The 14354-nt window shown below is 37.7% G+C and overlaps 1 protein-coding gene across 9 annotated transcripts in view; it reads right to left on the bottom strand.

Moving 5' to 3' along the window:
* The window catches only part of KATNAL1 (katanin catalytic subunit A1 like 1), a 68807-nt gene that overhangs the window by 16662 nt on the left and 37791 nt on the right, over window positions 1-14354 (bottom strand). For all 9 annotated transcript variants that reach the window (XR_004325749.1, XM_032496364.1, XM_032496360.1 and 6 more), the window contains exons 5-9: window positions 13233-13360; window positions 12732-12837; window positions 8581-8739; window positions 7722-7848; window positions 5361-5495 (exon numbers count right to left, since the gene is read on the bottom strand). Coding sequence is in view for 8 of the 9 variants with exons in the window: in XM_032496364.1 (XP_032352255.1) it covers window positions 5361-5495; window positions 7722-7848; window positions 8581-8739; window positions 12732-12837; window positions 13233-13360 (655 nt within the window). In the remaining variant the exon portion in view is untranslated. The remainder of the gene's footprint in view (window positions 1-5360; window positions 5496-7721; window positions 7849-8580; window positions 8740-12731; window positions 12838-13232; window positions 13361-14354) is intronic.

Raw genomic sequence — 14354 nt, 5'->3', positions numbered from 1 at the left:
TGGGTGGGCCTCAACCAATCAGTTGAAGGCCTGAACAGAACAAAAATGGTCCCCAGAGCAAGAGGGAATTCCACCAGCAGATGGCCTTCAGATAAAAAGGCTTATGATCTAGCCCTGGAAGTCATGTGGCAACACTTCTGCCATGTTCTGCCATATTCTATTCCTCAGGAGCAAATCACTAAGTCCAATCCATTTTCAAGAGGAGGGGAATTAAGCCCCACTTTTTGGAGGGAAAAAAATCTCAAAGAATTAAAGGAAAAGATACACAAAATCAATGCACAGACGAGGAATCCCAGCAAAGCAATGGAAACTATTAAAACAAACAGAAATGCTAGATTTGCAAAATACATCTGAAATGAAAAATTCACTGGACAGGATTAAAAGCAGATTGGCAGCAGCAGAAGAAACTGTCAGTGAACAAGAAGATAAGTGAACAGAAATTACCAACCTGAAGAACAGAAAGAAAAAGACTGAAAAAATTTTAACAGAGTCCTAGTGACCTGTGCAACAATACCAAAAAGTCCAACACACATGCAGGATAAATAAAAGGAAAAGCTCACAGAGGTACACTGTAGTCAAACTGCTGAAAAATAAAGATAAATAAAATACCTTAAAAACAACTGTAGAGAACAATCATTCAAGAAAAATGTTTTCTATACATAAACATGTATGACCACATGACCCAGTTATTTCACTTACAGGTATTTATCCAAGAGAAATGAAAACATATGTTCACTTGAAGAACTGAATATGAATGTTGATGGTGGCTTTATTTACAATGGTCCCAAACTAGAAACAATCTAAACGTCCGTAAATAAGAGAATGGATAAGTAATCTGTGCCATGACCATACAGTGGAATATTACTCACCAATAAAAAACAGTAACACTGATGATTCTCAAAATAATTATGCTAAGTGAAAAAGCCAGTCACAAAATAATACATACTGTATGATCCTATTTATATGAAATTCAAAACAATCTGTAGTGACAAAAAATCAGATCAGTGGTTGCCTGAGGCGGGAGGTACTGAGGGGAGAGAAGAATGGACTGCAAAGGGGCACATGAAGTCCTTTCAGATGAAGGATGCTTCCTGCATCCTGACGGCGGTGTGGTTGTATGGGTATATACAATGTTGAATCCATCAAATTTTAAATGGATAAAGTCTCTTACATATAAATTATTTCTCAATAAAGTTGAATTTAAAAAACAATAGCCAGAGGGGAAAGGATATATTACATACAAGATATATTACAAACAGTGGCAAGAATGACAGCTGACCTCACATGAAAAACACAACAGAGACCAAAAGATTATAGAATGATATCTTTATAAGCACTGAAAGAAAAACAAAGCAAAACAAAAAACAAAAACCCTCTTCCAACTCAGAACTATTTATCAAAAATATCCTTCAGAAATAAGAGTGAAATAAAGACATTTCAGAAAACAAAAACTGAATTTGATGTTTGCAGACCTTAACTAGAAGAAATACTAAATGAAGTTCTTCAGATAAATGAGAGATGAACCCAGATGGAATCTTAAAAAAGGAAAGCAGAGCAGTGGATGGTAAACATGCAGGTAAAATAGAAAAGACTACATTTTTTATGCTCCTCTTAATTTAAATTTACACTGACAATTTAAACCCCATTACATGTTGAGATTTATAACATACGCAGATGTAAAGTACATGACAAAACAGCACAAAGGCTGGGGGAGGCAAACAGTTCTTACATTTCACATGAAGTGGTACAACATCAGCTTTAAGGTGACTGTGATAAGTTACAGATGCATGTTGTAATCCCCAGAGTAACTGCTAAAAAACACAGTTAGTATAGCTAAAAGCCAATAAGGGAATTAAAATGGATACTAAAAAATATTCAATTATCAAAAGAATTTAGGAAAGCAGGTACAGACTAACAAACAAACAAAAGGGACAAATAGCAAGGTGGCAGACTTCAACACGTAACAGTAATTACATTATATGTGAATGGCCAAATATCCCAATTAAAAAGCAGAGGTAAACTGTATAAATAGTAAGACCTAATTATATACTGTCTACAAGAACTGCACTGAAACTGTAAAGACATGCAGGGTGAAAATTAAAGGGAGGAAGCAGACATATCATGCAAACAGTAGCAGCAAAAGAAAGATAGTGAGGCTGTATTAATATCAAAGTAAACATCAAGTCGAAGGATATAATCAGAGATAAGGAGAGGCACTTCATCAAGAAAGGAGGACCAAGAAGATGTAACAGTGATAACCGGTCATGTACCTAATGACAGAACTTCAAAACTCATGAAGCAAAAATTGACAGAGTTAAAGCAAAAAATAAACAAATTTACAATCACATTTGAAGAGTTTAACCACCCACTCAGTAACTGACAGAAAAACCAGAGCAAAAAATCAGTAAGAATCTAGAAGACTTAAACAATACTAATCACACCAACTGATCTGACATTTATGGAATATTATAATCAACAAGCACTGAATAATATTCTAAATATTTCAGCTGAAACAGTCATCAAGATGAACTATATGCTGAATCATAAAATCTCAATAAAATTCAAAACTTGACATCTTACAGAGTAGTTCCTAACTGTAGTGGAATTAAATTAGAAATCAGTAACAAAACACCTAGAAAATCCTCAAATATTTGCATACAAAGCCACATACTTCTAACTCAACAGTCAAAGAAAGAAAGAAAAAGCTAAAAAATATTTCTAATTGAATAGTGAAGAAAATATAACAAAATTTGTGGGATGAAGCCAAAGCAGGGCTTAAGGAGAAATGTACAGCTTTAAATGTTTATATTTTAAAAAGAGAAAAGGTTTAAAATCAACAATCTAAGTTTCTAACTTCATAAAAAGAAGAGAAGATTAAACTCAAAGTATAAGAGAGAAATACAAAGAGAAAAAAAATCAATGAAACAGGAAACAGAGAGAACATTAACAAAGGAAGAAGTTGGTAACAACATTGATAAATGTCTAGCAACAATGATCAAGAACAATAGAGATAAAACACAAGTTACCAATTTTAGGAATGAAAACTGAGCCATTATTATAGATCATACAGACAAAAATGGAAAATAAAGTGTGTGGATTTGTACTATGTCAACTTCAGCGAAGGCAGAATTTCATTTCCTGGAATTCTCTTCGTTCTGGGTTAGTGTGGATCACATTGGTCATTGCGGATGAGATTTGAAAGGCAGAAATGAGATCAACTCAGAAAGTTAGTTCAGGGCATTAGGCACGTTTGCTGCTCATGCACACGGTCTGTCACTTGTCTGCCGGCTCGCCTGGTTAGTGAGGGGCAGCACCCGAGCCTCCAAATCTTTCTGGTTCCTGTTAGGTTTCCTCCTTCAGCTTTTCTGACTCCTATGCCAACTATATATTTAGTACTGTTACAAACAATGCCAGCTTCTTCTAAAGGGCCTCCCAGTCATCAAAGTTCTAAGTCTCAGAGGCAGCGAAAGCCCAACGTGGGTTCCAGTCTACCCTCATGAGTCCCTGCTCATCCCCACAGGTTCCAGTTTGTCCTCATTTCCACTACTTCATCTTCTCTTCCTCAATTCCCTCCTGGCTTCAGGCTCCGGAACCAGGCATGAAGTCAGCAGCCTCACATAAACCATTTAGTTGGATTCCACATTTACATTAGGTCGAATCACAATAAACCTGACGACTCAGAGGAGGTGGACAAATGATGTAGAAAACACAAGCTACCAAAGCTTACTCCAGGAAAAATGGGTAACCCGACAGGATAGCCCTATGTCTATTTTTTTAAATCAATGGAACAGAATAGAGAAATCATAAACAGACCTAAACATACACAGCAAAATAATTTTCAATGAAGCTCCCAAGTAATTCAATGGAAAACTGAAACTCCTTTTAATGTGTGATGCTAGAACAACTCAATATACATATGAAAAAAAAACCACTCAACCCCCAACGGACACATACACACAAAGTTAATTCCTGATGGATCATAGATCTAACTATAGCTTCTAAAAGAAAATACAGGAGAAAACCTTTGATCTCTGTGGTAAGCAAAGATTTCTTAAGATACAAAAAGCACTGTCCATAAAAGAAAAACTTGACAAGAGGACTTGATCAAAATTAAAACTTCTGCTTATCCAAAGACACCATAAACAAAATCGAAAGGTAAACCACAAACAAAGAAAATATTCACAATTCATGTATCTGATAAAGACTACGGAGCATTAATTAACAACAAATAAACCAATTAAAGCTGAGCAAAAGATTTGTTGACACAGCACAAAAGATAGACCAATGACCAACAGGCACATGAAAAGGTGCTCCACATGATTAGACATCAGAGAATGCAAACTAAAACCATAATGAGACAGCACTTCATACTTACTGGGAATGACTAAAATTAAAATACTGACAGTACCAAATGTTGGCAAGGATGTGGAAGTACTGGACTTCTCATTCACTGATGGTGAGAATAGAAAACAGTACAATCACTTAGGAAGACAGTGTGAGCATTATTAAAGTTAAACACATACCTACCCTATGTTCCACCTATTCTCTTATCCATGTCACCCGAAAGAACTGAAAACACTCATCCATAAAAAGATCTGGACAAAAATGTAACTTTATTCATAATAGCCAGAAACTAGAAATAACTCAAATGTCCATCAAAAAGAGAAAAAACAAATCATCACGTAATCATATCACAAATAAACTACTGATACATGTACCCACATGGATGAATCTCAAAATCACTATGTAGCATACGTATGTCATGATTTTGTTTATATAAAGTTTAATAATAGGTAAATCTAATCTATGATGATAAAAATCAGGAAGGTGAATGCCTACTGGGGGTTTGAACTAACTAGGGGGCACAGAGAAACTTTCTGGGGCGATAGAAATGTCACATCTTGATTAAACAGGAGAATTCATTTGTCAAAAATCATCAAATTATACACTTAAGATTTGTACATTTGTACATAGGTAAATTTTATCTCAATATAAAAAGAAAAAACTCACGAAAATTTTAACTTCATCAACAGAATGAATTTTTTTCAAAGCAGCATACTTTGAAAAAGATCAACAGAATTTTATTTTTAACCACTTAATTTTTAACAAAGACTCAAGTTTGAAAGTAAAAACTCAGATGCCCTACCAACTTACTAACACGACTACTGCTCCAATGCAAGAACCTCCCTGCAGTGGAAGGGACTTCAGCCCGGTACTGTGGCCTCTGTTTCCATAAACAACAAATCGGTTCTGTGGTGCTATAAACTCATTTAAGCAGAATGACAATGGAATAAAGACTTAGAGAAATAGAAAAGGGAGTAAAAGAAAGACCAAAATACAGCAAAAAGGCAGCCCCATACCTGTAGGGAGAGGTATGTATATCCTTTTCTCTAACCTCCTGCGCAAAGCTTCATCGATGTCCCACGGGAAGTTAGTAGCGGCCAGGACCATAACCATTTTGGAGGGATCGTCGTTCTCTAAAGCTCCTCCGACTCCTAGACACAGTAAGGGGGAAAAGGGCGTTTTTCTCACAGCCCTTCATCTTTCATTCAACTAACACGTCTAGACATCAGCCGCGGGCTCGGCGGCAGACTCAGCGACGCGCGCGACGCGGCCCTCCCCACCCCCGCGTGGTGTCGGAACCACACACACCGGCAGGTAACTGTAGCACAAGGAGGTAGGAGGATTCACGTAACCTACTGCAGAATTCTAGTCCAATAAGAAAGAGCAATTTTTTTTTCTGTAAGAAAATGAATATATATTTCCTTTGAAAAGAAGAGGCAAGGGGGATTATACTGTTTCACTCTGTTGTTATTTTTTTAAATCACAAAGGTCCTCAAAAAAATTTTTTTATTTTAGTTGTTACTCTAATTTGATTTTCTCTAGAAGAAAGAATAGAACAGGGTTCACATTTACTTAATACACTAGAATGCAATCATAATTTTGAGAGACAGGTTATACTGCAATAATTTTGTCCTTCAAACTTCTAAGTGACTTATAAAAAATAAACAAGAAATTTAAGAATGAACCTAATAATCAGTCATTGTTGAAAATACCATTTCTTCTTATATCAAGCCAAATATATGTACACAGAGCCTAGTTTTTCAGAATTACAAATTTTAGAATAAAAAACTTCAGGCTTACAGAATGGAAACTCTGGAAAATATATGGTAAAAAAAAAAATTAAAAACTCATGAACTTTATTGATAAGAGTTTCTAGTCTCGTATTAAAAAGTAGTAGATTTAAAGCAACCCAACTCAATATGGTATTTTCTTAATACAGTATTACTAAACTCCTATTTCAGTCATTATCATAAAGAATCAGGCTGTCCAGCTAATAATCAACAGTCACAAATAGCCGGCAATGAACTTCAGCTGACTAAATTTGTATTCAGCGGTATTTTTAATGTTTAATGTGTTTTCCTCTATATCCCTCCTCCAAAACATAACACAGTCACTCCTTTCTCTCATAATTTAACAGAAATTAAAATGGTAAACTCAATGAGGGCAGGGACTCCTAGTACTACACTATTTTATGTATCTGAGAGTGCCTGGCACTGTGCACAACACACACTGAAGTATTCAGTAAGTATCCATGGTTGGTGGGTAACTGTATCTGTTTTAAAACAACACACTCTGGGTATGTCATTTTAACACATTTTATGGTTTCTCATAGTTTGCTTAAATAGCCTCCTGCTCACCACACAACCACCAGAGTAATAAATCTCTAAAAAGTAGCTCTGGGCCCGTCACTCTCTCCCTCCAATGGCCCCCCAAAGTCGTCTCTCTTTATCTGAGTGACTACTACCAATGCTTCAAAGCCCAACTCAGCTATTCCCTTCTGTGACTCCTTTAGTCCAGGTGGTACCTCTCCCACTGTGTTTTCACTATACCTAGAATTTATTTAGTTCTACCACAGAATGTTCAATGTATCAAAATTGTCTGTGAAACTGCTGTTTCCCAGCTAGATGACTGGTGCTCAAACTTTTTGGTCCCAGGATCCTTTTCATACTCTTAAAGATTATTGGGTTTCAGAGAGCTTTTGTGTGCATAGAGTATATCAATATTTATTACTAAAAATTAAAACTGAGAATTTTTAAAAATATTAATTCATTTAAAGCAATAATAATAAATCTATTATTTATTAACATAATTAATATATTTCATGAAAAATAACTATGATTTTCAAAACAAAAAAATTAGTACAAAGACTGGAAATTTTTTGCATTTTTGCAAATCTCTGTAGCATCGGGCTCAACAGGGAAGAGCTGGGTTCTCACAGCTGCTTCTGCTTTCCACCTATCACGACAGCCCGCACTTCTCATGGCCTCTGAAAATCTCCACTGTGCACTTGTGGAGAGTGAGAGGAAAAGGTAAACAATGTCTTGATACTATTATGAAAATAGTTTGGTCCTTGCATGCCTTTTAAAAGAGTCTTAAAGACCCCTGGGACCCTGGGCCACATCTCTAGGAACTTTGCTCTATAGTAAGCTCCTTGAAGGCCACAGCATTCCTTTTCTCTGTAACCTCAGAACCTGAAATGCACAAGTGTGCAGAAAGTACTCTCTGAATTCATGAACAAATGGGTGGACAAACAAATGATTATAAATAAATTCAGGCTGCCTTCTAGTCCATTCATTGAGAATTTCCGAAGTATGAATCTATACAAAATTCAAAACAGAACTGAAACAGTTTTGAGATAGTGATTAAATATCAATTACCATCCATCTGAATGAGCAGTTCAGACTTGACTCTGCGACTTGCCTCGTGTTCATCAGAGGTTCCTCTTCGACTGCAGATAGAATCTATCTCATCAATGAAGATCGTGGTAGGGGCATAAAATCTAGCCTTTGTGAAAATATTTTTTAAAAATCATTTAATTATCTCACAAAATAATCTGAATTTTTTAAAACGCCATTTTCTCCTTCTAACAATGGTTAAAAAACAAAAGAGCAGAAATTTCTCACTGCTTTAAGTAATGCCACCATTTGGTTATGGACAGAGGTTAAATCAATCAACCATATCAGAAGAAGAACATTTCTAAAAATAAAGGTAAGTTACATGGTTGGTGAAGTCAGGGGACCAATAACGTGGGGATTCTTTCTACTTTTGTGTTTGGAAATTTCCATAATACAAAAAAGTTTCTAAGGATAAATTATCAGTCTATCCTCAAATATGCATTCTTAAGTAACCACTGCAAACCCCTTACAAGAAAGGAACAAACTTTAATGATAGATCAATTTCTAATTGATTTCAAAATATACATTAAAATACACTTCTACTCAACCAGCTCATCAGAGATCCAGAATCATCAGGCAAACCACACGCTTTTTCCAAGTCTCTTCTACCCTCACTAGATGGGATGCCAAAAGGCTTTTACCTCAGAGAGGAAGGGACACGGAAGAGACACCAACTACACAAAACCCACCACCCCGTATCTTATTAGTGTGTCAAGAACTGTTAAACTACAACTACACTTGCCCTTTTTAGAAAAGATCCCTAGGTGAATGGATCTAGACGATAGGGATATAATCTGCCTACCCGAACAGTACTCTGAAATTCAAATATATCATCACTCACCATTTCAAACAAGAGACGAACTAACTTCTCGGATTCACCTCTATATTTAGACGTCAGGGTGGACGAGGAGACGTTGAAGAACGTTGTGCCACACTCGGTGGCGACGGCTTTAGCGAGCATGGTCTTACCAGTGCCTGGGGGCCCGACCATCAGCACACCCTGAAATTTCAGAAGATGTATTAAACAATTTATCAGATTTAAATACTTTCTTATAAAATATCATCAACTATTAACGTACATGAAACTTTTCCCATCAAAAGACAAGCTCATCTGTCATAGTAAAATCACAGTGCATTTAGCACGATTACCATTTTATAGACAGAAAAAATGAAAATGAAGAGTGAGTTCACGAGATGTCTCAAATCAGAGGCACTGAGAGATGGGCTAGCAAAGGGCCTAGACGACAAGGACTCTCCTGGCACACTCTGAAAGAACCTGCCGATTTTCCTGCACCTGGCAGAAGACAAACATGCACGGTCTTGAGTTCCGCCTTAAGGGTGATTGCTCTGTTTAAGCAGTAAGGGTCAGACGACATCTTCTACCACGGGTAACAGAGTTATACATATCTTGCCTCCCTGAGAGGCAAAACCTATCTTCCAAAACACACTTACAAGATACACTTTTAATCAGAAATAAAGATCCATTTATCAGTTACTAAGGCAGCTGAAATCCAGTGGCAATTCAAACAATCAAATTATCTAGCATTTTAGCAGTTTAATGTGCTAGACAGTTAATAGTTTACATAAAATAGTGTTAGTAATGAAAGTCACTAAATATAATATAGACTAAAAGCTAAATTTTAGTTCCCTCTCACCTTTGAAAACAAATAAATAGAAAAGTATTCTATAAAAATAAATTAATGAGAAGTAAAAATTATCCAAGAACACCAATCCACTGGTCTTGGAGACTAGTGAATTTTTAAATACTTATTTTCTTCTAACACTTTTAATCAGAGTTCAGATATATAGTTAAACCTACATTTCTTTTGTATAATAGTTTGTGATCTTAAGAATTCTGTGCCATTTGTTAATTTAATGGAATAAGCTTTTGGGGATTTAAACTTTGAAAACTATGTGCACATCAAAGTTTTATAACCTCTTAATTCAGAAACTATCCAAACCCTTTTCTAGCTATATAATTTTGATACCCAGGACAACCAGGGATTACTAGAGTTTGAACACTAGTTTCATTTAAAAATTTTTCTGATTTGCAAGAAGCCTTTAACTATGCATGAGATTGATACTTTGAAAACTGTAAAAACAACGAATGGTATAGACACAGTTACAGAGAAGTTCCAATTTCTCTTTCTAATGTGGCCTCTCAATGACCTCTCAGTTCTTGTAATGTCATCAATGTGGCCACGTCCAGTAGGAGACAATTTCCAACGTTAGCGTCTGTGCACAGATACAGCTCACAGATGCAGTGCAGCATTTATAAATTTCACCTCCTCACAACATGACCCTTCAGCCATCTCCTCTATTTACTGTGTCCTCTACTGGCTTTACTTATTTTAAAAATAAAATCCTTCACTTGACCCTACACATCCTCTATCTACTCTCCACCTTTCTTTCCCCTTCCTTTCCCAGCCTATCTTCCTAAAGAAGAGGTTTATGCTTACTATTTTTCCTTCACCAGCTTCAATCCAACTTCTGCCTCCACTACTTCACTAAAAACACCCGATTTACTAATCCAGTGGTCACTTTTCAACTCAGTTTCTTTCCTTCTCTCTGACCTTAGATGCTGCCAAAACCTAGGGGTCATTCCCTTCTTCCCCAAACCCTTCCCACCAGGTTGGTTCTGCGACCTGCTCTTTCCTGACACTGCTACTCATGACCATCTTTAGTGCCCTTCAGGTCTCCCCCGCCCCCCTGCCCTTTAAATTCCCAAAGTAATTCTAAGTCTTTTGCAATTTAAAAAACCGTTTATAAAACTCCTTGAACAATTTCATTCACATCCATATTATCAACCACCACTAATCTCACGATTTTAATTTAACTTAAACTCTATCCTAAGCTCCAGACCTCTATTCCCAATTACCTGCTGAGTTTTTACCTAAATATATTTTGATTCTATTTAAACCTGCTCTTCTCCTCAATTTCCAATATCAGGTACCCTATATAATGAAGAATTGGCTGGTTCTTTTCCTCAGTTCCTGGGAGGCAGATTCTAAATGCTTGGAATTTCCCAAGCAATAGGAGTGTCTTTGTTTTTCACTTTGAGCCCTGAAATTTTATGCTAATGAAGTGACTGACTCACAGTGGGCCCCTGTATAGATTATGTTAATGAGATGACTCAGGATGGGGGCCGGCCCTGTCAGAAAAGCCAACCTTGTGATTAGAGGATTGGGGCTTTGAGTCATGTGATATCAACCGGACCTCTGGGGAGAGAAGGGGAACCGAAGATTGAGACACATGGGCTGTGATATAATCAATCATGACTATGCAATGAAACCCCCATAAAAACTCAATAAAAACTCTGGACACTGAAGCTTGAGTGAGTGTCCCTGCCGGCAGCACTGTGTGCACTGTCACGCACCCATGCGCTGGGGGCGTGAAGCATTCTGGGTCCAAGGGAAGAGGACACCAGAAGCTGCGCTGTCAGCACCCTCCCAGTTCTTGCCCTGCACACTTTTCCCTTTGGCTAGTTCTGATTCGCCTCTTTTTGCTATGAGAAAACTGTAATCAGAAGTATAATGCTTTCCTGAGTTCTGAGTCATTCTAGAGAATTACTGAACCTGAGGGCACAGTGAGAACCCCAAATTCACAGCCAGCTGTCAGAGGTGAGGGTGACTCAGGGCCCCCAAATTTGTAGCCAGCATCTGAAGTGAGGGCAGCCTTGTGGAAAACTGCCCGCAATCTGTAAAGTTTGGCCCAATTTTGGGCAGCTGGCATTAGACTAATTGCATACTCCTTCAATATAAGCCTGGAATCTGGGAGTCATACCACGGGTCCCTCTCCCAGACCCCAGAAACCATCAGTCATAGTGTTATCACTTACACATTATGAACATCTCTCACATATCCACCCACTTCTACTGGCCAAATAACAAATGCCGTTGTCCAGGTCCTCATCGTTTGGCTGGACGGCTGCAACAGCCTCCTGACCAGATTCCGCACCTCCACCCTGTGGGCCCATCCCCAGCCCTCCTCCACACGGCGGCCGCGGTGCGCTCCCTACCTCTGCAAACTGCCCTCCTGCTAAGGATTTATAGGGCTCATCTTGATAAGCAGGTTATACCTACCATTCCAGCTATTTTAAAACCCCTTTGAATATCTATTTTATAAAGACCTTATTCTTTCTTTTAAACATTGTTTTAAAAGTTATAATAAAGAGGGAATATATGGTAATATGTTCCCCAAATTAGGTAAATCTTTAATGGTCTATAAAAGTTTTTAAGTTGTGAGAAGCAATCAAAATGCCGAGGGTATCCCAAGCCATTCGTTCAGGTGCAGTTTCTCCTCCCCTTTACCTTTAGGCACATCAAAAGGGAAGGAGGTACTGAGGCTAATTCAGAAGGGCAAAGTAAGACCATGCTTGTATTTCACTCCACCAGTCAGAGTAAAGAAAGACTCTGCCTATGGCAAAAAAAAACCTCCAGGCAGCAGCTGTTGGGATGGTTTTTTAATATGCTAAAATAAAAACACTGGACTTAGGAGGAACTAGTCTGGGGCAGGCTTTAAACTATAAATCACAGAGCAAGTTAGTAAGATATAAACATTCTGATTACATCTGAGAATTATGCCAAGCCTTGGTGAAGTCATCAAAATAATTAACTTTGAGAAATATGCCAGCTTTTAAAAAGGTATTTATTTGATCACTTATTTCTTACTATGTACTATTACTGTTTAATTTGCTTGCTAACTTTTTATTTACAAAAACAGACATCTAGAAATCTCTTACAGCTAATCTCTAGCTCAGTGCCCCTGAGGGTACAGCGTGGAAGAGGATCGGTTCAGCGCTCAGGCCCTCTCCGGCCGCACACAGAGGCTGCGCACGCGCGCACGCGCACCCAAGCCCCGGTAGGTGAGGTGCGTGTAAACCTCCCCAACCTCCACAACCTCTGTTCACAGACACACACAGACACTACAAGGCCGGCTCTTATTATCATGTAAGCAGCATTTTTACACCTGTATTATTCTAATACATTCTCACCTTCCATGGCCTTCTAATCCCTTTGAAAAAGTCAGGCATCCACATGGGAAGAACAACAGCCTCCCTTAGCAGCTTCTTAGCTTCTTCCAGATCTGCTATGTCGTCCCTTTGTAAGAACAGCAAAGTTCCATGTTTACTCAGGGGCACCTTTGATTTACAGTCAATACTAATTCTTTTAATTTTTTTACTTATGAAATTATTTTTACGTTAAGAACATTGTTCTAATTTTTACTGTAGCAAATCAATCAGTGAAAAAATATTGCAGTTATAAATTAGGATGTGTTATTCAATTAACAACCCTTGTCAGTAATGTCAACATCAAATTAACATGTAAAATGTCTTGGTTATTTCTGAAAGAAGAACCATCCTGCCAATTCTACAAACCCCTATTACGGATGAAATTATAATCAGGAGGTGAATGTATAACAAAACAAGCTCATACCAAGCCAACCTGTAACTTGTTTTCTCTGCTACTTTAATTCAAGAATTTAACAGACTAACCAATGAATGCTTGGATTCCTAGATACGATGTCTCTCTCAAGGGCTTCCACCAGATCCTTATCATATGCAGCACCATCAAATTTTGGAATTTCACCATCACTTGTACCATCTTGCGTATTTTTCCTTCCCTGGGGACAAGTGTAAAAAAGTACTGGTCAATAACAAGGTAAAGTTAATTAGCATCACTGAGCATTCTAAATTTTGCTATATAACCACTTTCAATGACTTACTGTTTTTTAAAATAGTGTTTTCTGACTGCCCAAACGCCATCCTCCCCTACTAATGCATCAGAAATAGATGAACTGGCCAACTTTATTAGAGACTTCATATTTACACTCTTGAGGGGACAGTTGCATGTAAGACTAAAATGAGCTAGATACCTCTAAATTTGTGGATACAAGGGATTTCTACCATCACCAGAAAATATTAAGAATATTAATAAAGAAAAAAATCAACTTACTGAGAATCTACTGCATGGCAAAAAAAAAAATCTCGTATGTATTACCTCATTTAATACAACAACCCTACAAGGCTGGTATTTTTACCCTATTTTTACAGATAAGGAACTGGGACTCAGAAAGGTTAAGTAACCTAAGTCCACAATTATTAAATGTCAGAGTACAGATTTTAACTCAGATCTTCCTGACTCCCCAAACCCATACCTTCCCACAGCATCAGATGACCTCAGGCCTGGCTGCGTCAGCTTGAAGCTTAAGAGCAGGTTATGTACAGCAGAACTACTACTCCCCACCAAGCTTCTGCGAGAGAGGCTGCAGACGAGGAAGGAGTTGGGCCTCAGAACTGCATCTTACAAAGCCTTTTCCCTGTCCCTGTAAGGACCAACTCAGGACTCAGGATTTCTTCCCAGTAAGGTCCTTGGACCCCCATCATAAAGTCAATATAATGACAACGGTAAAAGGACCTTTTAAAATAGTACCATTAGGATAATCAAAGCAATATACTTTACCCCAAATTCTTCATTTAATAGGATAGTGGCTTTAAAAAAGAATTATATGCTATGGTTTCTATGGAGTTCTGCCAAGATTTACTCAGCTCTGAAGAGCATTAAATGAAACGTGCTCAGCTGCCAGAGGCAGCTCACCACTGGAATTCCTTCAGCAG

The sequence above is a fragment of the Camelus ferus genome, chromosome 14 (genome assembly GCF_009834535.1).
Source record: "Camelus ferus isolate YT-003-E chromosome 14, BCGSAC_Cfer_1.0, whole genome shotgun sequence".
Taxonomy (NCBI): Eukaryota; Metazoa; Chordata; class Mammalia; order Artiodactyla; family Camelidae; genus Camelus; species Camelus ferus.
The sequence above is the reverse complement of the archived record's forward strand: the minus strand, read 5'-3'. Positions and strand labels throughout refer to the sequence as shown.